At 47.5% G+C, this 24,507-nt stretch overlaps 1 protein-coding gene across 1 annotated transcript in view; it reads right to left on the bottom strand.

Moving 5' to 3' along the window:
* Window positions 1-18,773, bottom strand: part of CNDP1 (carnosine dipeptidase 1) — a 49,278-nt gene extending 30,505 nt beyond the window's left edge. Inside the window, exon 1 of the mRNA XM_023224177.2 lies at window positions 18,529-18,773. Within this exon, the coding sequence (XP_023079945.1) occupies window positions 18,529-18,618 (90 nt within the window). The 5' untranslated portion in view covers window positions 18,619-18,773. The remainder of the gene's footprint in view (window positions 1-18,528) is intronic.
* Between the last annotated feature and the right edge of the window lie 5,734 nt (window positions 18,774-24,507).

Here is a 24,507-nt window from a genome sequence, read left to right on the forward strand (position 1 = left end):
ATCCATCCCATGCCCAAAAGGACAGTCACTCCCAGGCTGTTCTACCTTCTGTCAGATCATCACTGAAATGCTACAGGGATGTTCAGGCTTCAAGAACTTTTCAGTTAGGATTCACCTGGCACAAAATCTGAGTGACCACAGAGAACCTGTGTTCACAAAACAAGGTGGCAGAGTGAGAGTCAATGCTGGGTGAGGGCATGTGGATAAAGCAGTGCAGTAGGGGTGGCATTACGGGGAGACCACAGGCCTAACAGTCAGGAGGGCCAGCACCAAGTTCAGCCCTGCCAGATCCCAGCTGTGCTCCTTTGGGTACCTCTCTGAGCCTGAATTTCCTCAACTGTCATCAGGGACTGGAAGCCTCACAGCGGTTGAGGACCCAAGCAAAGAGCTATAGAAAAATATGTGGCTCCGAGCGGACAGAGAGCTCACTAGCTGTCAGGAAAGCAGTCAGACATGCCGTGAAATGCAGACCATGTCCCATCACGGGGTGGGGATGGTCAATAGCAGCATCTGGGAGGAAACTGGTGCTGAACACTGACGGGGAGGAAGGGTAAGTTTGGGGAAGGGCAGGCATTCAGGGCAGAAGCTTTAACCTCTGGAAGTTTCCTCTTTTTGAAGCAGGAGAATGTATCAAAATGTTCTAATAGAGTCTGAATTTTGCTGGAGAATAATCGAGAGGAAATTGTAAAGTTTAAGAATAATTATAAATATTCTGGAGAGTGAACTGGCTTAAGGACACACATACATATCAATCAAATAGAACTGAAAACCCAGAAATAAATCCTCACATTTATGATCAACTGATTTTCATCAAGGGTGCAGAGATCATTCAATGGGAGAAATAGTCTTTTCAATAAATAGTGCTGGGAGAATTGGATATCCAAGTGCAAATGATTAAGTTTCACTCCCTTCCTCACACCATATATAAGAACTAAGCCAAAATGATCAAAGACCTAAATGAAAGTACTAAAACCATAAAACTACTAACAACAAACAAACAAACAAACATAGCTGTAAATCTTCCTACCTTTGGATGAGGTGATGGTTTCTTAGATATGACACTAAAAGACAAGATGGATAAATTGGACTTCATCAAAAATAAAAACATTTGTGCATCAAAGAACACCATCAAGAAAATGAAAAGACAACACATAGAATGTGTATGTGCGTGGGGGGGGGGGATTACAAATCATATATCTGATAAAGGACTTATGTTGAGAATATAAATAATAATTACAGTTCAATATAAAAGAAAGCCAAATTAAAAATGTGCAAAGGATTTGAATAAATGTTTCCTCAAAGACAATATACAAATGGCCAATAAACACATGGAAAGTTTAGGCTTAGCATGATTAGCCATCAGGAAAACACAAATCAAACCACATGAGACACCACTTCCTACCCGCTAGGATGGCTAGAATTAAAAAGCCAGACACTAACAAGTTTTGACAAATATGTAGGGACATTGGAACATTCATCTACTGCTGATAGGAAGTCAAAAGCCTGCAGCCACTGTGGAAAACAGTCTGAAAGTTCCTTAATCTATTAAACATAGAGTCACCTTATGACCCAGCAATTCTACTCCTGAGTACATATCCAAGACAAGTGAAAACATATGTCCACACAAAAACTGGTACATGATGTTTATAACAGCATTATTCATAGTAGCCAAAAGGCAGAAACAAGACATGTTCATTAATGAATGAATGGATAAATAAAATGTATATTTCACTGAAATATTATTTGGCTATACAAAATGATTTTCATCTTACATAAAAAGGAATGAAGTACTGGCACATGCTACAATGTAGACAAACTTTGAATACATTGTGCTAAGTGAAATGAGCCAGACACCACGGCCACGTATTGTGATTCCATTTACGTAACAGTCCAGAGTAGGTAACTTCATAGAGACAGAAAGTAGTAGATTGGTGGTTACTCAGTGGGAAAATGGGAAGGGAATGCTAATGAATAGGGGTGCCTTTGGGGTGATGAAAATGTTATAAAATCGATTATGCAATGGTTGTACAATTCTGAATATACTAAAACACCATTAAAATTGCACATTTTAAATGGGTCAATTGTAAGGTATAAGAATTATATCACAATACAGTCATTATACAAATAATCATAGCTATAGCCACTCATTTGACAATACAAATACATTATGGAGTATGAAAACTGTAGATAGAGGAAGCTACGCATTGGTTAAAAGCAAGGTTAAGGTGAGCAATGCCCATTCATGAGCTGATTCAGAACTGCGTCCAGTAGGTGGTGCTGATGAGCCGCTCATGATCTCCCTGGCTGCCCTGCACTCAGAAGGCTGAAGCCGGATCCAGCCCAGCTCTGAGGGACTTAGCCAGGAGCCAGGGTCGGCAGATAAAGTCGGTGGGAGAGACTCCTCTGGCCCTCCAGTAGCCAGAGAGGGAGCTCAGGTGCGAGGAAGGCTTCAATAAAGGCTCTTGGAGACAACAGTGGCAACTTTTTTTTTTTTTTTTGTAATCGATCCATCTACATTAACATTTGAGCTTCTATTTTTCCTTCAGACAAGTTCCATTAAAAAAAAAATTTGGTGTTCCTCTCCAGTGAAAAATAAAAAAGGAAAGTTGGAAGAAGAAAATAAGCTGCAGGAAAAAAATATGAAAACAGTGATTGTTGTAAGGACAGAATAGTTCAGATTCAGCAGGAGCCTCCTCCTCCTCCGGTCCTGGGAGAGCAACTTAGCCCTGGTCTCGAATAAAAGACTGACCTGATGCCCTGACCTGACGAGTGGCCGTGACAGCAGGGATCTGACAAGGGGAAGTGCATGGCTTCATCCTCCCTCGCTTTTCCACAGAGCAGGGCAGCCTGCTGTCCTCCATTTGCTGTCCAGGTTCATGGACATTGACTTTGGGCATGAATCCCCACTTCACCATCTGACTGGGATCAGAGACTCCATCCATTTTCCTCCTGTTCCCCCACGCCTCTGTTTTTGTTTTTGTTTTTGTTTGTGTGTGTGTGTGTGTTACAGTTGTGCTCAACCTTGAACTGGTTACCTGTACTAGGCTGTTCTTATTGTATTGCTATAAAGAAATGCCTGTGGTGGGTAATTTACTTAAAAAAAAATAGGGTTAATTGGCTCACAGTTCTGCAGGCTGTACAGGAAGCATGGTGCCAGGATCAGCTCACCTGGTGAGGAGGCCTCAAGGAATTTTTACTCATGGCAGAAGGTGAAGCAGGAACAGGCAGGTCGTGCGGTCAGAGCAGGCGCAAGAGGGATCATGGGAGGTGCCACACATTTTAAACAACTGGATCTTGCATAAACTCACTATTGCAAGGACAGTGCCCAAATACCTCCCACCAGGCTCCACCTCCAACATTGAGGATTACATTTTGACATGAGTTTTGGGCAGGTACACGTATCCAAACTGTACCATTCTGCTGCTGGCCCCTCAAATATCATGTCTTTCTCACATTGGAAAATACAATAATGGGCCGGGCATGGTGGCTCATGTCTGTAATCCCAGCACTTTGGGAGGCCGAGGCAGGCAGATCATGAGGTCAGGAGATCGAGACCATCCTGGCTAACACAGTGAAAACCCATCTCTACTAAAAATACAGGAAAAAAAAAAAAAAAAATAGCCAGGCGTGGTGGTGGGTGCCTGTAGTCCCAACTACTCCAGAGGCTGAGGCAGGAAAATGGCGTGAACCCAGGAGGCAGAGCTTACAGTGAGCGGAGATCGTGCCACTGCACTCCAGCCTGGGCAACAAAGCAAGACTCCATCTCAAAAAAAGAAAACAACAACAACAACAACAAAAAAAATGCCTTTCCAATAGTCCCCCAGTCTTCACTCATTCCAGCATTAACTCCAAACTCCCAAGTCCAAAATCTCATCTGGAGATGAGTTCCTTTCACCTATGAGCCTGTAAAATCAGAACAAGTTATTTACTTCCAAGATACAATCAGGGTAGAGACATTGGGTAAATGCTTCCACTCCAAAAGGGAGACATCAGTCAAAAGAAAGGGGCTCCAGTCCCCATGCAAGTCTAAACCCCAGCAGAGGCGTCATTAAATCTTAAAGCTCCAAAATAATCTCCTTCGACTCCATGTCCCACATCCAGGGCACACTGCTGCAAGGAGTGGGCTCCCAGGGCCTTGGGAAGCTCCACTGCTATGGCTTTTCCAAGGTTAGGATGCAAGCTGCCGGTGGATCTACCAGTGGATCTACCATTCTGGGGTCTGGAGTATGATGGCCCCCTTCTCACAGCTTCATTAGGTAGTGCCCCGTGGGGACTCTATGTGGGGACTCCAACCCCATATTTTTCCTTTTGAACTGTCCTACTAGAGGCTCTCTGTGAGGGCTCCACCCCTCCACCCCTAGGTTCTTTCTAGGTACTGAGGCTTTCTCATACATTCTCTGAAATCTAGGTGGAGGCTGGCAAGCCTCCCTCACTCTTGCACTCTGTGTGCCTGTAGGCTAAACACCATGTGGAAGCTGCCAAGGCTTACAGCTTGCAAGTTCTGAAGCAGTGAACTGAGCTGTATCTGGGGCCCTTTGAGCCACAGCTGGAGCTAGAGCCGTGGGGATGTGGTGAGCAGCCTTCTGAGGCTGTACAGAGCAGTGCTGTCCCAGGTCTGGCCCATGGAACCATTTAGTCCTCCTAGGCCTCTGGGCCTGTGGTGAGAGGGGCTGCCTCGAAGGTCTCTGAAATGCCATCGAGACCATGTTCTTATTTTTTTGGCTTTTAACACTAGGCTACCTTTCAGTTATGCAAGTCTCTCTAGCAAGCGGTTGCTCTGCAACCTGTTCAAATTCCTCTCCTGGTAATGATTTTTCTTTCTCTGCCACATGGCCAAGCTGAAAATTTCCCAAACTTTATGCTGTGCTTTCCTTTTAATCTTTTTCCCATTTAGAAAAAAAAAAAAAAAAAAGTGCAGCTCATTGCCAGCGCTCATTTAATTTTACATAAACTCACTTTTTGAGGCTGAAGCAAATCTGACTGATTTTCAATGTGAAAATAAAATATAAAAACTGTTCATGGAGTTCTTTCTAAACAGAACATCAGAATCAACTAAATCATCAGAATCATCTATTTGAGATTCATCAAATGAATCTTCGACCCACAATTGTTCAAGAACAATGTTAACATCGCATGCAGGAATGCTACATTTTCTAGGATTTGACATTTTCAGCAGTTGAAAATTACTACATTTTGTACATGGAAATACCACTAACAAAAACCAGAATGCCCTAAATAGAATGATGTCTGTTGTTTCCAAAGTCAATATACTAGAGTGATGTGAAAATAATAATAAAAGCAAGATAGCTCATGGCAAAGTTATCTCAGAGTAAATGCTGCAGCCACAAGTGCCACTGGTGAGTATTCTTGGGGTAACCAAGAAAAGGGTTAAATATAAATTCCAACTTTAAGTCATTTCTTCACTTCCACATCTGAACATAAGTTGTTAGAAATAGCCAGGTCACATCTTGAACACTTTGCTACTTAGAAATTTCTTCTGCCAGATACCCCAAGTCATCACTCTTAAGTTCAAATTCCACAGACCCTTAGGGCATGAACACAAAGCAGCCAAGCTCTTTGCTGAGGCATAACATGGGTGAGCTTTGCTCCAGTTCCCAATCAGTTTTTCTTTTCCATCTGAGACCACATCAGACTGGACTTTACTGCACAAATCACTATCAGCATTTTGGTCACAACCATTAACCAGTCTATAAGAAGCCGCAAACTATTTCCCTCATCTTCCTGTTTTCTTCTGAGCTCTCCAAACTCGTCCAACCTCTGGCCATTACCCAGTTCCAAAGTTGCCTACACATTTTCAGGTATCTTTATATTAATTCCCCACTCTCAGTACCACTTTTCTGTGTTAGACTGTTCTTGCAGTGCTATAAAGAAATACCTGAGGCTGAGTAGTTTATAAAGAAAAGAGGTGTAATTGGCTCATGGTTCTGAAGGCTGTATAAGCATGGTGCCGGCATCTGCTCAGCTTCTGGGGAGGCCTCAAGGAACTTTCACCCATGGTGTAACGTGAAGCAGGAGCAGGATCCTCACGTGGCAAGAACGTGAGCAAGAGTGGGAGGCGTCACACACTTTTAAACAATCAGATCTTGCAGGAACTCACTCACTATTGTGAGGACAGCACCAAGCCAGGAGGGATCCACTCCCATGACCCAAACACCTCCCACCAAGCCCCAACTCCAACATTGGGGATCACATCTCAACATGAGATTTGGCAGCGACACCGATCCAAACTCTCATCACCCAGTGAAAATCCAGGGATGTAGAAATGTTATACCTGGCTTTTGACCTTGCAAAAAGAAGAAAGAGGAGCTGCAGACCAGGAAGCTGCACTTGGGGGGGCTGGGGTTAGGGATGCGTAGGGTGAGTCCTGGACTGAGAGAGTCTTTTGGAAAGGCTGGGGTGGGCAGTTGCCCAGCTGAGGGTGCTAAGCTCCCACTGGATATGGGACCCTGAGGGGAACCCCATTTGCTGCAGAGGCTTGTGTTTCTCCCAGCTGGTTGTCCTTAGGTTTTTAGATTTGGAACAAAAGTTCCAAGTGCCCCTGTGCTGAGCCTTCTTTCTAAATCCTGTAACTCTTAGGGGAGGTTTACATCCTCTGCTGTGTTACCATCACAACCTGCCCTTCCCCAAAGTGAGAGGTCCTGGGGCACTTCCTGAGTCTTCTTAGTGTCTTGACATATCGTTCTTCTCTTTCTCCTCCCACAGCTTGGCACTGGCTGCACCTCCACCTCTCTCCTAGCTCTCACTAACAACTGGAGAGTTGGATGCCCTGTGGGCTTAGCTGATCGAGGCCTTAACAGTGGCCCAAGATACTTTAACGAAGGACACTTCTGGCTCCTGCCAGGAGAGGAGCAGGTACCCCTAAAGGAGGATGGAGCAGGGGTGCTGTGGGAAAACCCCACTTTTGCACTGGTTGTTTTTGTTTATTTTGGGTGTTGAACAGAAGAAAGAATAGAAAATGAAAGAAAGCGCTCTTGCCTCCACCTCCCACAAAGCCTCAGGCCAAGGGTGGGTCCTTGGTGTCCACGCAAGGGCCAATCAGCCAGACCCTTGTTCAGGGGAAGAAACCTCAGTGCCGGTCAGTCATCCTGGATGCCAAGAATTCTATTGACCTCCTAGTCGAGAGTCCTTGTGGGATTGTTTTATAGAGGTTGCTCTGTCCTGGGTCTGCTCTGATGAATTTGTTATAACACAGAAAAGAATGTTTTAGTAGCGTAGCTTATCTCACCATCACAGGATTTTTAATACACAACAGGCTTTCCTGGATTCTGCTGGGTTCCTGTGGGCACAGAGCTGAGCCAACGTGGCTCCTGCAGATTGATTAACTCACTCTGGCAGCAAGATCCACGGAGGAATCAGCGAGGGCGCGTTTCCTTCAGTCAGCAGCCCGGACACACTCCAGGGAGCACAATTTCCCAGAAAATCCCAAGAACTGTTAGTCCCTCCATCATCCTCTAGTCTGGCCCAACCTGTGAGTTTGACTCCGGAGAAGAACATTGGTTAAGGCCAAGTTCAGTTTAGACTCATTCCCAGAATGTGAGGCCACACACCACGTGAAATGGCTGGAACTAACAAAGTTTACTCCGTTCGCTAGGATCCGCACAGAGCTGCTCCTTGAACGCTGAGCAGAGCTGCAAGAAGTCAGAGACTGCCAAAGCCAGGGGATGGAGGAGGAACTGAGTGCCGGTCACGGGGTGCTTGTTTTCGTGGTTTGCAGGAAGAGCTGGCCTAAAGCTCAGGTGCTAGCACTTAGGAACTGGCTGGCTCAGGACACAGGCTCTGAAGCAGGGACAGTGGGACCTACTATGCACCCTCAAGGGGGGTGGCACAAGAGAATATGGCATGTGGCACCTACCAAGCGCCTTCAGGGGGGTGGCACGAGGTGATACCATATCTGGCACATCACAGCCCAAAGCACTGTACGGTGTCTTCTCTCCTGGGCAGCAGATGGCTAGTCCAGCAACCAAGCCGCCCAGGTGGGCCCTCAGTGCTCCCACCTGTGTCTGCGGTCCTCATGGGTAGGCGGTGGGGAAAAGAAAGCTCGCATTGTCAGGGTGTGAGGCTGCTGTGATGCTAACGGGAACAATGCCCCTTCAGACACTTTTACTCCCCACAGTCTGGACGGGGATCTGAGTCTCGTCAGACATCAGCCAGAGAGACAGCACAGCACCACTTTGCACCACTTCCAGAACCTTCCGTCATCTAGAAACATAACAGTGGCTTGTAACACAATGACACAGCAAGCCAAACAACAATGACAAAAAAGAGTGAATGAAATAACCAGTGATTTCAGTTATTTCTCCAACAGGCCAGAATCTCATGACAGTTAAATCGATACATTGAAGTATACTCTACCAGCGACAGTGGCATCATCAGGTAAGACTGGGCTGTGAGCTCCTCAGAGGCAAGAGCGTGTTTCCAACGGGGGAGCAGGACATGGCTCTCGGTTTTGAGGGGTGAAAGGTGTAAATCCTAAAGGATCCACGAGGCTGTGCCTGACACTGGAGCCAAAACCCAAGGCGAAAATCGCCTTTGGAGATCTCATAGCTGTGGCCACACCAGAGCCACTGGCTCTCCTTCCTTTAAATCTCATTTGAGTGATTTCTGTGTAAAAGTGTCAATACGATATTTACAGAATACCTGCAGGGGAGACTGTACAATCTCAGAGGGCAGCACGTGAAATTGAGATGTTCCGGCTGCAGAATAGCAGAGAGGAGGAGGTGGGTCAGAGGGAACGGGGAGTTGAGAGAGACGCGGACTGGAGACAGAGGAGGGGTGGCGAGGAAGAGAGAGGAGATTTCTCACAGAGTCAGGAGAAGGGAGCCTGTGGCAGGGTTTTGGTGGGGCCGTGGGCCAGGGTGGAGACACCAAAATGCAGACAGCACCAAAGAACACATTTCTTTTCTAGAAACCTGTAATTATGTACACAGCCTTTAAAGTGTTATCTTACACATTCAACTCACAGCAAAATTACTTTGACTTCAAAGTGCAGGACTTTAGGCATCCTTGATGCCTGTGAACCAAGGTCCCTGGTTAAAGGCGGGGGTGGACTCCAGGGCTTGGCCACCTCTGGCAATGGCATCTCAGGCCACCTTTTGGCTTTGAACAAAAGATCAACAAATGTGAAGTGGAGAACAAGGGCCGATTCGAGGAGAGGGTGGGGCTTTCCCAGTGGTCTCCACTAGCTTCCTCAGGCTGCTGGAACAAAGCACCCCAAAGCGGGGGCCAAACACCAGATCTTTACTCTCCGGCAGTTCTAGAGGCCAGAAACCTCAGTCACGTGTTGGCAGGCCCGGGCGCCCTCTGCAGGTTCCAGGGGAGGTCCTTCCTGCCCCTCCAGCTTCCGGTGTTGGCGGCAGACCCGGGCGTTCCTTGCTGTGGCGGTGTCCTTCCGGTCTCTGCCTGTGTGTGCACAGTCAGCCTCTTTCTGTACCTCTCTGTGTACTGTCATCTTAGGAGGACACTGGGTTTTGGATTTAGGGCCCACTCTATTCCAGAATGACCTCTTTTTAACTAATTACATCTGTAAAGACCCTGTTTCCAAATAAGGCCACGTTCTGAGGTTCCAGGTGGACAGGCATTTTTGGAGCAGCGTTATTTAACCCAGTACACCCTGGTTATTATTTTCTTACCACTATATAATATCCTTTTTCTTTTTTTTCTTTTCTTTCTTTTTTTTTTTTTTTTTTTTGAGACAGAACCTTGCTCTGTCACCCAGGCTGGAGTGCAGTGACGTGATCTTGGCTCACTGCAACCTCCTTCTCCCGGGTTCAAGCGATTTTCTTGCCTCAGCCTCCCAAGTAGCTGGGATTACAGGCATCTCCCACCACGCCCGGCTAATTTTTTGTATTTTTAATAGAGATGGGGTTTCACCACGTTGGCCAGGCTGGTCTCAAACTCCTGGGTTCAAGTGATCTGCCTGCCTCGTCCTCCCAAAGTGATGGGATTACAGGCATGAGCCAGCACGCCCGGCCCCCATCTGCTCCTGATTCATAGGTGCCCGCTTACGTTTTGTATTTTCTCATTCGTTCACGTGGGTGTTAGTCTTTCATTTGTCTCTTAAAGAATTTAAACATACTTCATTTGTATCCGTTTTAAACATCTTCTACTCTTTGTATGTCAGTCTTGGTAAACCCATTTTCTAACACAATGCAAGAGCTGTTTTTCTCAAGGCTTACATACTTCAGAACTTTGGCTTGCAGCCTCGACTTGAATGAGAGTCATTTTATTCTCCTTCTCTGTTATGAGTTCTGCCTAAAACGCAATGGTTGCCTCCACCTGGTGCTTTAAGATGCCCATTCCAGGTCCAGGTCTTAAATTGGTGGCTTACAGTTTTCAAACAGTGTTCAGTGGCACACATTTGTAATCCCAGCATTTTTGGAAGCCAAGGTAGGAGGACCACTTGAGCCCAGGAGTTCAAGACCAGCCTGGGCAACACAGAAACTCTGTCTCTACATAAATTAAGTTCGATTTTAAAACTTAGCCAGGCAAGGTGGTGCACACCTGTAGTCCCAGTAACTCAGGAGGCTTGAGGTGGGAGAATCACAGAGTGAGACCTTGTCTCAAAAAAAAAAAAAAATTCCTGATGTATATATAATTGCTTTGCGTGAAGTGGATGGGGAGTTTTAAGGGTGAACTCACACTGTGTATTGATCGGGGCTGCCTGACAATGATTTCACTTCCTGGGAGGCAATGTCCCCACAGCCTGGCCCAGTGCCAGGCTCAGTGCTGGGAAAGCAACCCTGCTGCAAACTTTCACAAACTGGAGGACAGCAAGATTCGGCGAAGATAAAAAGGGTCCACTTTAAAGCTCAAAAGCTCTGTTCAGTACACCTTAAAAGGCAAAAATGTTTGTATCCTGGATAACCTCAGCCTCCAGGAATTAGCAAAGAATAACTAATAACTTAGGCCTTGACACCAGGAGCTCAACAAGCAAACCTCACCCTGTCAGCAGGGACAGGGCCTCTGGGATGTCTCCAGGGCAGTGCCCCTGCCCACACCTCTGGCCTGAAGTACAAGGTGCAATGTTGGGAAACAAGGCTGCCCCAGGCAAACTGTGAAGCTGAAACACGCAAAGGCGTTTCGCCCTGATCGCCATGCACTCTGGGATACCAAGGCACTGGAGCTGTCCTAGAAGGCGCCGGGGACCCCTCCTCATCTGCAGTCTTTGGGGAGTTCCATCTGTGCGTGCCTTGTCTTAGCACTGTTTCTCTCCCTTTCACAATGCGCCCCACTCCTTCTGGGGTCGGGAGGGGACAGCACCCTGACTTTAACTGCTGTGGTGCCGGAAGCTGAGCCACGTGTACCATGAAAGGTACCTTTGTCCCAATCACAGTGCTTCTGAAGAAGTAGTGGATTGTAACCGCTGGAAAGAGCAACTGAGACTTGGAACACTGGGGCATTGTGGGGCCTGCGGAGAGGTGCTCTGGGGACAGAAAGCCCCTACCTCCTCATTAGGGCTGGGACAATGGGGCTGGGGAGGACCTCAGGGCTCAGGTCCCCTGCTCCAGCCTTGCTGCTGCCTGCCCTGTGACAGTGAGACCAACCGTGCAACAGCCCGCCCAGACTCCCTCCCATAAACCATCCGCGGGTGTGTATTTCCTCCTGGGCAGGTGCTCTGCACTGGGACCAGTAGGATGGTGGCTGGGCCCACCCACCCCTTCTCCTTCTGTGACTCCTCCAGGAGCTGGCTCTCAGCTCCAGCCGACAAATGCTACCCACCCTCCAGATGCCATCAGCTCCTGAACCTGCCAGGGTTCCAAGCCAGCCAAGTGGCAGTCACCAGGGCAGCATCTCTCTCTGGTGAGCCACAGATGACAACCTGCTGAGAAGCTAGGACAGCTGCCCTAGACCGTGCATGCTCAGGGGAGGATCCGATCGCTGCGCCTTTCCTGGCAGCTCCTGTGGCGGCTAAACGGTGCCTCTGCACGCCTCCCGTCTCCGTCTCCTTCCCCAGGTGCCTCGGCAGAGCCCACGACTGGGGCTGTGCTCACTGTGAGCCTCCAGTGGGTGATGGCTCCCGACCGCAGCCCCATTCCCCCCTCCACTTTCAGAACCTACAAGTTTCCATTGAGAACCACAGAAAAAGTGTGCTCCAGTACCCAACAACTCGCAGGGCTGTCCCAGAACGCTGCTAGTGGGTGTCTGGAACTAGCATTTAACTGTCTATAGCAGTCTGTGCTAAACCACCCATGATACAAGAAAACCGGCATCACTTCATTAGAAGCCAGATCTGAAATGTGATGTTTGCAATGTTTCTCAGATTCTAGTGCTGGAGTGAGTTAGGGATTTCACACATCATGTGATTTGTTGACTAATAGAAGTCGTGTCCATTTGCAGTAAGGTCACATTTACATTTTTATTGCGTCTTCACACGCATGGAGCCGAGCACTTCACGGCCACGACGTCATCAATCACTCTGAAAATCCACTGAGGCACAGCCCCTGTGGCTCCATTTCACAGACAAGTGACCTGAAGCAGTAGAGGGATCAAGAGACTGTCTGGGATCACACACCCGGGATGAGTAGGTTACACCCCTACGTGTCTCAACACGGCTCTCCTTTCTCGACTTGCCCTCCAATCCTCACCGAGGTTCCCCAAGAGAGCTGCTGCTGTTCCCTCTTATGTCATGAACAGGGGGCCAGGCTGAGGCAGGGTGCCCATTCCAGGCACTCAAGGTCAGATCAGAAATTCAGGACAGAGGCTAGGCACAGTGGCTCATGCCTGTAATCCCAACACTTTGGGAGGATGAGGCAGGTGGATCACCTGAGGTCAGGAGTTCGAGACCAGCCTGGCCAACATGGTGAAACCCCTGCCTCTACTAAAATATACAAAAATTAGTCGGGTGCAGTAGCGGGCACCTGTAATCCCAGCTAAAAGGGAGGCTGAGGCAGAAGAATCGCTTGAACCTAGGAGGCAGAGGTTGTAGTGAGCTGAGATTGTACCATTGCACTCCAGCCTGGGCAAGAGAGTGAGACTCTGTCTCAAAAAGCAAAACAAAAACAAAAAACAAAAAACAGATTTAGACCAAACAAATGTAAAGTGTAGATCCTATTTATTCTGATTCGAAAGACCAATGGTAAAAATATTGTTAGGGGACAACATGATAAAGTTGACCACAGGTTGTAGGTTGTATATTTGTTGATCTAAAAGAATTATTGCTAGTTTATAGTATGTTAATGGTATTGTTGATATACACACGTGCTCGCCTTCAGGATATGTGCTGAACAACCTACAGATGCAATAATGCAATGACTGGAATTTGCTGTAGGATTATCTGGATGCTGAGAGTGAGGGTCCTGGGAGGGGTTCTCCTGAAACAAGATGGGCCACGTGTTGGTCATTGTTGGAACTGGCCAATAGACACACGGGGACTCACTATCCTCACCTGTCTACGTTTGTGCTTGTTTGAAACTTTCCATTAAAACGAGAGAGCAGGGTTGGGGCAGGCTGAGCCTTGGCAAGCAGGCAGTGCCCTGGGCCAACCTGAGTTCATGGCCACCGCACCTGCGGTCACGCCACTGATCCCAGGAACCTCTTGCTGCTCAGGAGCAGGTGGTTGTGCTTGGGGGTCCCATCTGCACCAACAACGCTAACAAGGCGTTTGGTGGGAGGAATCCTGCAGGTGGGGAAACTCCCTGGCTGCGGATGAGCAGCTGGCCAAGGAAGGATCGAATGCCTCATGCGCAGGATAGCTCCCTCCGGCATCTGCTGGCACTGGGAATGAGAGATAAGGACGCCTCTGGGAGCTGGAAAAGAGCCCACCTGGCAGTCCTGCATCCTCAGACCCTTCGTGAGACAGTGTGCAGGAGAAGTGGGTGGCGGAAAATTAGCACACGCCTACTTAGAAATCCAGGCTCTGGGAAAAGCCTGCATCCTTCCGTCATGAGTTGGGAGTCTATTAACGTAAAGAACTAAAAGCTGGTGGGAACAAACAGGTGTAGATCTCCTTAGTCAAATCCCTGCTGGATAGGGAAGGCTTTTTTTTTGTTTGTTTTTGAAGGGGGAGAAACCTTGTTGTAGGAAGAGTGTTTGCAGCGAATGTCCAGGTATTTTCTGGCCATAATCTCTCCCTGTTTAGCTTTAGCAGGTTGCTTGGGAGAGAATGCCAGTTCCTATCTTGTGCAAATCAACAGCAGAATTGATTAATTAGAAATCAGCTGAACGCTAGATTAAATAAGAGCTGGGCTTAGGTTTGGAACGTTGGAGCAAGAGATACACCCTGGAAAAGCCAAGAAAAGTCTAGGGAGACTCTTTATACTTGAAGTTGAAAATGTTGTCAAAGGCGATAGGTGGAAGGCCTCTGTCAGAATCCCCTGACTGGGGTGAGGGGGAGGGTCATTGTTAAAATGGTAGATCTTTTGGCCAAGAAGTGAGGGAAAAAATGTTCAGTATCATTAGGCATTGGGAAATGCAGATCAAACCACAACCAGACGCCACTTCCCACCCAGGAGGATGCCGGCAATCACAAAGTCAGATGACAAGTGTTTTGAGGACGTGGAGAAATTGGAGCCCTCGTACACTGCTAGTGAGGATACAAAAGGGTGCAGCCAGGGTGGAAAGCAGTCTGGCAGTTCCTCAGACACTGATCCATGGAGCTACCGTACTGCCCAGCAATTCCACTCCCAGGTGCACACCCCGGAGAAATGAAAATACATATCCACACAAAAACTGGGACACAAATGTTTATAGCAGCATTATTCATAACAGCCAAATGGTGGAAACAACCCAAATCTCCACTCACAAACACATGGATAAATACAAAATGTGGCATAGTCACACAGTGGAATCTTATTTGGCCACAAAAAGGAATGCAGTCCTGATATATGCTATGACACGAATGGACCTTGAAAACATTACATTAAGTGAAAGAAGCCAGTCACAAAAGGCCACATACTGTATGATACCATTCATAGGAAAGTCCAGAATAGGGAAATCTATAGAGACAGAAAACAGGTTCGTAGTTGTTTAGGGATAAGGGGAGGGAGGGGGAATGGGAGGGTCAGGTGAGGAGACTGTTGTGAAATGGACTGTGGTGATGGTTGTGCATGTCAGTGAATATACTAAACGCCATTGGATGATGCTCTTTAAAGTGCTGATTCCTGGGCCTCTGCCCTAAAACTGCTCACACTAAGGTCTGAGAGAGAAAAAAAACAAAAAACAAACAAAAAAAAACCCTGAGTTTGGGATTTAGTGAAAAAGGCAGTAAATAGTACGTGGATGGGTAACTTCCCACCTTCGTCTAAATTGTACTTTGCCTTTTGTAATCAACAGCTAGAAGTTCTACTCTATGGTTTTAACAAGAATGCTGCTTTTTGTGGAAAGAAACAAGGAGTGTGGACAAAGTGTAGTGATGTATGACCTCGTTCATTCCCCCTAGAGAAGCTTCCTGGTCCCAGAGTCCACATCCTTGGTACCACTGTTTGCCCAGAGTGACTGGGCCCGGGCACTAGAGCACACAGAAGCACATCACACATGCTGATGGCACATGCCCTATCTGAAGGGCGAGTGCTCACAGCACAGAGCCCCCTCTGCATCTTGTGGTCCGGCTCCCCAAACCTCATCCAGTCCCCCGGGCCACAACCAGGGATCCACCCTGGCTGTTGGTGGGCATTTGATCTGTGCCACAGTAAAAGAAAGTGTTTGCCCAATCTTGGGCTCAAGATTCCAAGAATAGAACTGATGACTTTCTTTTCTCTCTCAGTATTAGAAAAAGGTGATGGTAATAAGTCAGCAATAGCGACAAAAACAAGCAATGGGAAAGGACTCCCTATTCAATAAATAATGCTCGGTTAACTGGCTAGCCATATGCAGAAGACTGAAACTGGACCCCCTCCTTACATCATATACAAAAATCAACTCAAGATGGATTAAGAACTTAAACATAAAGCCCCAGACCTAAAACCCTGGAAGATAACCTAGGCAATACCATCCTGGACATAGGAACAGGCAAAGATTTCATGACAAAGACATCAAAAGCAATTGCAACAAAAACAAAAATTGACAAATAGAATCTAATTAAACTTAAGAGTTTCTGCACAGTAAAATAAACTATCAACAGAGTAAATGGACAACCTACAGAATGGGAGAAAATATTCGCAAACTATGCATCTGACAATGGTCTAACATCCAGCATCAAGGAACTTCAACAAATTTACAAGAAAAAACAAACAAGCCCGTTAAAAAGTGGGCAAAGGACATGAAGAGCCACTTTTCAAAAGAAGACATACGTGTGGCCAACAAGTATATGAAAAAAAGCTCAATATCACTGATCATTAGAGAAATGCAAACCAAAACCACAATGAGATACCATCTCACATCAGTCAAATAAGTGTATTAAAAAGTCAAAAAATAACAGATGCTAGCAAGGTTGCAGAGAAAAGGGAACACTTACACATTGTTGGTGGGAGTATAAAATAGTTCAAGTATTGTGGAAAGCAGTGTGGCAATTCCCAAGCAGCTAAAAACAAAACAACCGTTTGACCCAGTAATCCCATTACTAGGTTATACACTCAGAGGAATATAAATCTACTATAAAGACACATGCATGAGAATGTTAACTGCAGCACTATTCACAATAGCAAAGACGTGGAATCAACCTAAATGTCCATCAATGACAGACTGCGTAAAGAAAATGTGGTACATCTACACCATGGGGAATACTATGCAGCCATAAAAAAGAATGAGATCATGTCCTTAGCAGGAACATGGATGGAACTGGAGGCCATCATCCTTAGCACACTAACGCAGGAACAGAAAACCAGATACCACATGTTCCCATTTGTAAGTGGGAGCTAAATGATGAGAACACAGGGATGCATAGGAACAGAAAACACATGTTCTCATTTGTAAGTGGGAGCTAAATGATGAGAACACATGGACGCATAGAGGAGAACACACGGGGGCCTATTGGAGGGTGGAGGAAGGGAGGAGCGAGAGGATCAGCAAAAATAACGAATGAGTACTAGGCCTAATACCTGGGTGATGAAATAATCTGTACAACAAATTTCCTTGACACAAATTTACCTTTGTAACAAACCTGCACGTGTGCCCCTACACCTAAAACAAAAGTTAAAAAAAGTAAAAGAATAGCAAAGGGGAAAATACATATTACAATCTCTTCCTCTCTTTCATATCAAAGGGTATTATATTGAGTCCAAAATAAATTATTTCCTTTCTTTTTTGAGACAGGGTCTTACTCTGCCTCCCAGGCTGGAATGCAGTGGCGTGATCATGGCTCACTGCAGCCTCGACCTCCCAGGTTCAAGCCATCCTCCTACCTTGGTGCTCCACCCTGCCTGGCTACTTTTAAAGTTGTAGAGTCAGGGTCTCACTATGCTGCCCAGGCCAGTCTTGAACTCCTGGGCTCAGGCGACCTCCCTGCTTTGGCCACCTGAAGTGTTGGGATTACAGGCATAAGCCACCACGCCCAGCCAGGGAAATTATTTTCTTTCATATTGCTTTTAACATTCATGTTTTGAATAGATACTATCATGACACAGTTTAAAACTTTTTAAAAGACAGACAGTATTCAGTGAAATGTCCTCTTCTAACCCCCACCCCAGTGCCCTGGCCAGTCATGGGTTCTTAAAAAAAAAAAAAAAAAAAAAAGGTCAGCAATAGAAAGCATGGCCAGGCCACGGGGTGAGGTTCTCTCTCTCAGAGCAGCGATTCTGCAGCATGGTCTGGGAGGCTCGTGGGCTTGCAGGTGGGCAAAGACCACTGGTAGAATCTGGTTGTGGTCAGGTCGCCGCCTGCCTTCTCACTGTGTCTCTAGCCTCGCATTTGCATGTGTTTGTTTCAGTATGTCTTTTGAGGGTCTCTTGAGAGTCTTCTACATATCAACCTTCCACAAAATTCTGAACATTTCTGTGTGTGTGTATGTGTGCGTGTTTGCAATGGAAATAAAAAGGGTCCATGAATTTTATCTTTCCAAGTAGTCTGGGACACAACCCCACAAAACCTCACAGCCAAAGACACCTGCCTGCTTGTTTTCCTAGAGAGAAGCCTTCCTGCCACACCCACACTCAGGTCTGCACCTGAGCCATGGAAACCTCCCCGAGAAAGGCCTGCGGTGATTTAGCCCGGTGATTTAGCTCTCGTAAACTAGCTCTTAAGCCGGGAAACTGGGACCAGGGCAAACAGCACACTGTTACCATTATTTAGGCAAATTCTTCCAGGAGCAAACTCATTTTTTTTAAGAGAAAAAGTACAGAAAAAAATTGATTTAAGAAGACTGAGTTCATGAACAATTTGAATATGAACTACTTGACAATAATGCCATTTAATTATTGTTAAGAACACACAACCACCCAAAAGCATTACTGATAAAATATAATTCCAAATACCACGTTCCTCGGCCAAGACAGCACCTGAGAACACCATGAGGAGCAGCGTCTGGGGCCACGCTGGGTGCCCGACCTCCCCACCTGGGCTTCACACACGTGCTGCTGGGACAAATGGAAGTCTGGCGCCCAGGGCACGGACTCTGAGGGTGGAGGTCCTACTCACCATTCTCCCGAGTTTGGGATCCATTAGGCTGGAGCTCTGAAGCCTCCAGCAACTTTCCCAACCTCCAAAAGATGTGGCAGTTAGTCCCATCAAAGCCCCGAGAGGGTGACATTAAATATCTCTCTGTGCCCTGACCCACGTTGTCCCCCGGAAGGAAGACGAGGCTGGTATAGTGGAGCTATTCACATCCGGAGAACAAAGCGGCTTCGGAGGTATTCATTCAGCTCAACTGCAGAGGAAGAGACAATGCATCTCATATGCACAGACACAGGATGAGGCAGTGGCCCCAAAGTCATGTGATGTCACTGGAAGCCAGCAGCCTGGCTCGGCCTGCGACTCCCCGGGTTCTTCTTTGGGGGTGTGTGTGTATCATCTCCGAGACGGAGCGGACCCTGGCCAGCAGGCAGAGCCGAGCCAGCGGCACAGCCCACTCACGTGACGGGCCCCCACACGCTGTGGCTGTGGGCCCTCGTGATGGAATGTGACGGCTGAGGAGTAGCTTCCTGGGGCTGTGCAGGGGCCGAGGGGAGAGTTTCCCCCGCTCTCTGCAGGTTCGCTGAAAAATCTTGCACAAGGCAGTTGAATTGGAGCAAAGGCATACAGATTGATTTGATCCTAGTTTTAGGTGACATGGGAGCCTTCAGAATGAAGGACCAATACCCAGTGGGGCTGGGAAGCTGAGACACCTTCCTGAGGTTCCACAAGGAGTGGCGGCTTGGATGCTGGCGAAACAGGTGACGGGAGGAGCAAAGAGGACTTCAGCTGAGGACAATCAAGGCTCACTAGGGAAGATTCCGTGGGCTTGAGGAGTACACCACAGTCTTCGGCCAAGTCCGCTGGGCCCCAGAGCAGACAAGTCTGTCCTGCGTGTTCGGTGTCAGCCTTCCTTCCTGAGATACGGGTTCAGTTAATGAAAACTCAGGGAGGGAAGGGACCACCTTTCCTCTCTGGTGGGTCAGACTTGAAGGAGATAAGGACACTTCAGGATCTCCAGGAGAGACGGTGGGGGTGGGGGAGCGAGAGGCCTTGAAACTCCTTTTCAGTTCAATTGGCACAAAGCACCATCTTTTGGGGGTACTGGCTTCTGAGCCCCAATATCTGCTCTAAAAAGCACCCTACACTGGTGGCTTAAGCAACAGAAATTGGTCTCAGTTCTGGAGACGGGAAGTCTGAGATGAAGGTGTGGGCAGGGCAGGTTTCTCCTGAGGCTGAGTGGGAAGGGCGTGTTCCAGGCCTCAACCTGCGTGGCTGCTGGCCATCCTTGGCATCCCTTGTCTTGTAGAAGCATCATCCGATCTCTGCCCTTACCTTCATGTGACTTTCTCCGTGTGTGTGTCCAGGTTTTCCCTTCCCATAAGGACACAGTTATCAGGAGTCCACCCTATGTCCATGTGACCTTACCTAAAGGTAAGTAATTCGATCTGCAATGACCCTATCGCCATAGAAGGTCACATTCTGAGGTCTTGGGGGTTACGACATCAACATATAAATTTTGGTGGGAAGGTCAGGGGACAGTAGAGAAAAGGAGGCACCAGAGCACGGGCCAGAGCCCTGGGTTGAGGGGTCCCAGGACTTTTCTGGGGGATTGGGATTCTTTTGCATCATTTCTCTCTTAATAACTCTTGCAGGGATTGGCACACTGGAGAGTTACTCTGTAACTTTTTGCTGAATGAAAGGACAAATAATCAAATAATTTTTGCCAACAAAGAAACCTCTGGAAAGGCAGAGCTGGAACTCATTACCTCAGCGAGTTGAGGCTACCTGTGGCTCTCAGGGCTGGGCCCCTCTCCCTTGCAGAGGGGCAGCATCTCCACCAGCTGCACCTCCTCCCTATCCTCACACCTTTTCCCCAACACTTGCCGGGCGGGGCTCCTTGAGCTCCAGGCCCAGCACAGCAGCTCCCGGGAAGTGGGCCTGGCCCTTCTCCCAAAGGCCAAGTTGCTGGGATCATACTCAGAATTCCAAGGGCTGGAAAGGAAGGAGAGGATGAGGCTGGGCCCAGGTGTGGACTGTGACCCTAGGAGGGTGGGGGCCCTGCTGCCTGCAGCCATCAGTGCAAAACCTTGCCCCTACCCGCTCAAGGTCACCTCTGGCAAGAGCATAGCCCGGGGCAAGTCCAGGGCTTCAAAAGTCCACGTAATTCAGATCAGAGAATTCCACTTTCCCAGCCTCTGTCAAATGCACTTTACTCTTTCCTTGCAGAAAATATGTGAGATATGAGTGTTCCTCACAATAAGTTTTTTTCTAGAAAACAGGAAAGAGGAAAACAGCTGGCTCAAATATTTTGTTAGAATCCTAGCACTTTGGGAGGCTAAGGCAGGAGGATTCCTTGCCAGGAGTTGGAGACAAACCTAGGCAACAGAGTGAGTCCCCATCTTTATAAAAATTAAAAATAAATAAATAAACATTTTAAAAAGTTTGTTAGCTGATTACAATAGAAGACATTTGATTCTATTACTAATATAGTTGGAAGGAGGGAAGGAAAGACTCCACCAGAAGCCAAACACAAGTCCAGGCGAAAGTGCTCCTACAAGAATTCCACTTATTTTGCTTTCTCAGTCTTTCATCTTCAAACGTCTTCATCTCGGTGCCAGTTAAATCTGGGAGACAGTGGAGAGAAGAGAGGGGAGAAAGGGAGAGAGGAGAGACAGATGGTGGTGGAGAGAGAGACCAAGAAGCTGCTCTGGGTTCCCTGCTCCTAACACACGTGAACCTAAGCTAGGCTGTGCTTTTCAGCTTCCCAGGTTTCCATTGGAGAGTATGAGGGGCAATGCCGGGCGCTAGTATTTCCTCTAACTTTGCTGCATCAGAGGCTACCACCTGTGTGTGTCGGCAGAATATGATGTACACCACGTCAGAAGACAGAAATACATCCTAGGTCTGTGCCTGGTAAATAAGCTCTGTGCCAATGACATGCCCCATTTACAGACCTCGCTTGGTCAAAATCCTATCATGATTCTTCAGCCCGATCCCCCGGCACCTTCCATACCCTTCATAAGGCATCACTTCCAGGTGGCACCACACTCACGCACAAGCCGTCTTCTCTCTTGATAACTGTTGCAGGGATTCGCACACTGGAAGTTACTCTGTAACTGTTGAATGAAAGGACACATACTTTTTACTAATGAAGAAACCTCTGGAGTGGCAGAGTTGGAACTCCTTATCCCAGCTAGCTGGGGCTCATGAAGGTTTCCTGAGCATGCCTGGGGCCCTTTTCCCTGCAGTGTGGCATCTTTCTGTATCTGGTGCAGCACAAGCACGTGGCGCCATCCGGTCACACCCAGTGGAGAGAAAAATGGGCCTCAGGGAGCCTGTACTCCCAGGAGGGAGAGAAAGGTCTGCTCCCTCAGTGGTGTTCACCAGCTTCTGCTTTCTCCTCTTCCTCAACCATCCACACCAAGCTACTGCCACCAAGGATCTGGGTAATGACGCACCACCATGCCCATCACTCTGTGAATCCCGCAGCACTGGAAACGCAAAGAGTCCTCCCTGACTCCGGACTCTAAACAGAGCCGGTGGAATCACCTCTCCAAGTCTCCCATTGACTTCCCTGGAAAGAGGAGAAAGGAACCTACCTTCTCCAGGTTCAATGAGGCAAAGCTGGTGACGGTTATGATTAGAGATGAAAGCAGACCTTTTGCACCGTCTTGGGACACAAAACATGTCCAAGAGGGCTCTTTAGAGATGAAGTTGACAGTAACAGCTTCCATTCAAGTTCTGGGAAAATAAATCTCCGCACACACTCTCCTTTCTGTCCCTCCAACTCTTTTTAACCCCACAGAAATCCAGCTTTTGCCTCTCTCTGGAAGCCTTCTCAGAAGAGGCAAGCCCAGGTGTGGGCTGCACCCTGTGACCTTCTTGCCCTCTGGGGGCACGGGTTTCCTGTCCAGGCAGTGGCAACAGTGTGTATCACACTCAGCGCAGGGCTGAGTACACAGTACCGTACACAGTGGGTGCACAATGAACGGGAGCTGACGTGATTCCAGCTCACCCCAGACTCCCCCAGGCCTTGCCCACCTAGTGAGATTTCACAAGCGTGTCTTGGGTGCTGCCCTGCATTAGGAACAATGGCTGAGCAAGTGCCCGAGCCCTGCCTTCAAGGAGACAGGATAAATGTATGAAATGGTCCAGCGGCTGCAGCTAATGGCTAAGTGGCTCACGTGGACAGAAGTCCTGGGTTTGAATGTGGAAGAGGATGCTTTGGGCAGACGCTGGGGCAGGCGTGGAGCTGGAGGAGGTGAGCCTTCCTGGAGGGCAGGTGGGACTGGAGAGGTCAGGCCCTCCAGCAGGCAGCATGCTAGAGTCACCTGGGAGCTTAAAAAAGGCCAGTGGCCAGGCCCACGCCCAGAGAAATCATCTGATTTGGGATGGGCAGATGAGAAATAGGGATAGGCAGAGGAAGTGGGGGCTTCTGGGTGGGGATGGGGCTGCGACAAGGGCAAGCAGGAAAGCCGTCTTCTCAGAAGGGGTGCCCATTAGCAGACAACAAGATTCAAGATCCGAGGATTGGATGGGGCTTCGGATCTCCTGGTCTTTTCCACTCCATAGGAGTCCAGGCCCTGACCTCCTCCTGTGTGGCTCCAGCAGCCTCACCCTGGCTGGTCGCCCGGACCCCGGGGGTTCAGGCCACAGGACCATCTCATGCGAACATCTCAGTGAAAGCCCACTCTGTGCCCTTTTGGGTGGGGTTTGGTCATGAAGATCTGTTGTTCTGAGGAACTTCTGCTGTGACTAAACCACTGTTTCTTTTAAGTTGGCACCTGTCTGTTGAACCAGCCTCCTATCAAAGGCCATTTGAGGAAACTCAGACTGACAGAATTCTGCATAAGTGAGTGAAAACTCCTCTCTCTTACCATGTAGAGTAGTAACAGATTCTACTACACACAGGTGTCTTATGATACTGAAGAGTCACCAACAATGAACCACCCGCCCAGGGGGCTCTGCGAGCCCAAGAGGGCCCACAGTTGCCTCCTGATTGTGCAGTGGTGAAAGGAACAGGAGGGCATGAGCACCATTTACCAGGACTGCCTTCTCCCCTCGTGCTGCTTGCTTCCCAAAGCTTCAGGGCTGATGTGGACGGTGAGTTTTCTTCGAAAAACTGATAACAAAGTGTGTTCCGTGAGTCTTTCCTCTATGTGTTATATATACTTTAAAAAATTTAGTTGACAAGTAAAGATTGTATATATTCAAGGTGTCAAATGTAATCATTTGATATATGTAAACATTGTGTAATGATTATCCCAATCAAATGAATGAACACACCATCACTGCCGCTCCTGTACGGTAAATCCCAGCACTTCTTTATCTTGTAACTGAAAGTCTGTACCCTCTGCTCACCATCTCATTCCCACACCCTCCAGCCTCTGGCAACCACCATCCTAGTCTGTTTCTATGAGTTTGACTTTCGAGTCTGCATAGAAGTAAGATTTAACAGCATTGTATTTTTGTGTCTGGCTTACTTTAACTTAGCCTAAAGTCTCCAAGATCATCTGTGTTGTCACAAACAACAGGATTCCCTTGTTTCTATCTGGCGGCATAGTGGTCCATTGTGTATATAGACTACGTTTTCTTTATCCATTCATCTGCCGATGGACGTTTAGTTGTTTCCCTATCTTAGCTATTGTGACTAATGCTGCAATGAACAGGAAGGTGCAGACATTTCTTGGACATATTGATTTCATTTCTTTTGGATAAATACACAGAAGCGACATGGCTGGATCATATGGTAGTTCTGGTTTCAGTGTTTTGAGAAATCTTTATAATGGCTGCATTAATTTATATTCCCACCAACAGTGTGCAACAGTGTCACCTCCAACACTTATCTCTTATCTTTGCCATAGTAACAGGTGTGAGGTGATACCTCATTGTGGTTTGGATTTGCATTTCTCTGATGATTAGTGATATTGAGTATTTTTTTATATGCTTGTTAGCCATTTGCATATCTTCTTTGGAATAAATGTCTATTCAGGTCCTTTGTCC

The sequence above is a fragment of the Piliocolobus tephrosceles genome, chromosome 18, assembly GCF_002776525.5.
Source record: "Piliocolobus tephrosceles isolate RC106 chromosome 18, ASM277652v3, whole genome shotgun sequence".
NCBI lineage: Eukaryota > Metazoa > Chordata > Mammalia > Primates > Cercopithecidae > Piliocolobus > Piliocolobus tephrosceles.